General features: G+C 50.9%; 1 protein-coding gene across 1 annotated transcript; it reads left to right on the top strand.

The window, feature by feature from the left end:
- Positions 1–376: 376 nt before the first annotated feature.
- LOC112969365 (olfactory receptor 14A16-like) lies at positions 377–1261 on the top strand (the record flags this gene model as incomplete). Its single annotated transcript, XM_026072599.1, has 1 exon — positions 377–1261. A coding segment is annotated over exon 1 (885 nt), but the record flags the coding sequence as incomplete, so codon positions are not given.
- Between the last annotated feature and the right edge of the window lie 5 nt (positions 1262–1266).

The raw sequence follows: 1266 nt of genomic DNA, 5'->3' as shown, positions 1-1266 counted from the left end.
TGAGGCCTAAGGCTTCAGCAAATTTAGCTACTAATGCTAAGCAAGTTATGCTAAGTGATTAATTCTAGACAGCTTCAGTCTGATATTCTCTAACAGCGACCATTTTCTGGTATCCCACCAAATATGTGGGGCTGATTGACACCTCCATTTACACCCTCTGACAGAGCAAAACTGGCTCCTCTGGAGACCATGGGCAGAGGCGCCTGCACTGCATGTCACGTTCAGTCAGCATGACCCAGAGCTCCAGACAGAGCACCGAATGAATGTAAAGTACAGAGAAAATGTGTGGATTTCTATTACAAATGCAATGGGTTTGGCTCAGAGAAGACTGCTGTAGCTTGTCACTGTCTTTTCCCCCAAAGCCGAGAGGGAGCAAATGTCCAACAGCAGCTCCCTCGATGAGTTCCTCCTCCTGGCGTTCGCCGACACACAGGAGCTGCAGCTCTTGCACTTCTCACTCTTCCTGGGCATCTACCTGGCTGCCCTCCTCGGCAACGGCCTCATCATCACAGCCATAGCCTGCGACCACCACCTCCACACCCCTGTGTACTTCTTCCTCCTCAACCTCTCCCTCCTTGACCTTGGCAGCATCTCCACTACTGTCTCCAAATCCATGGCCAATTCCCTCTGGAACATCAGAGCCATTTCCTACTCAGGATGCACTTCCCAGATCTTTCTGTTTCTCTTCTCATTTTCAGCAGAATATGCTCTTCTCACAGTCATGGCCTATGACCGCTACGTTGCCATCTGCAGACCCCTGCACTATGGCACACTCATGAGCAGCAGAGCTTGTGTCAAAATGGCAGCAGCTGCTTGGGCCAGTGGTTTTCTCAATGCTTTCCTGCACACTGCTAACACATTTTCAATGCCACTCTGCCAAGGTAACACAGTGGACCAGTTCTTCTGTGAAATTCCCCAGATCCTCAAGCTCTCCTGCTCAKACTCCTATCTCAGGGAAGCTGGGCTTAGTGTGGTTACTGCCTGTTTAATCTTTGGGTGTTTTGTTTTCATTGTGCTGTCCTACGTGCAGATCTTCAGTGCTGTGCTGAGGATCCCCTCTGAGCAGGGACGACACAAAGCATTTTCTGTGTGCTTCCCGTACCTGGCTGTCGTCTCCCTGTGTGTTAGCACTGTAATATTTGCCTACCTGAAGCCCCCCTCCGTCTCCTTGCCAGGTCTGGATCTGGTGGTGGCTGTTCTGTACTTGGTGGTGCCTCCAGCAGTGAACCCCCTCATCTACAGCATGAGGAACAAGGAGCTCCAGGA

This window comes from Apteryx rowi, unplaced genomic scaffold (genome assembly GCF_003343035.1).
Source record: "Apteryx rowi isolate R43461 unplaced genomic scaffold, aptRow1 scaffold_3436, whole genome shotgun sequence".
Lineage (NCBI taxonomy): Eukaryota > Metazoa > Chordata > Aves > Apterygiformes > Apterygidae > Apteryx > Apteryx rowi.
Note: the sequence above shows the minus strand (reverse complement) of the source record. Positions and strands in the feature narration are given on the sequence as shown.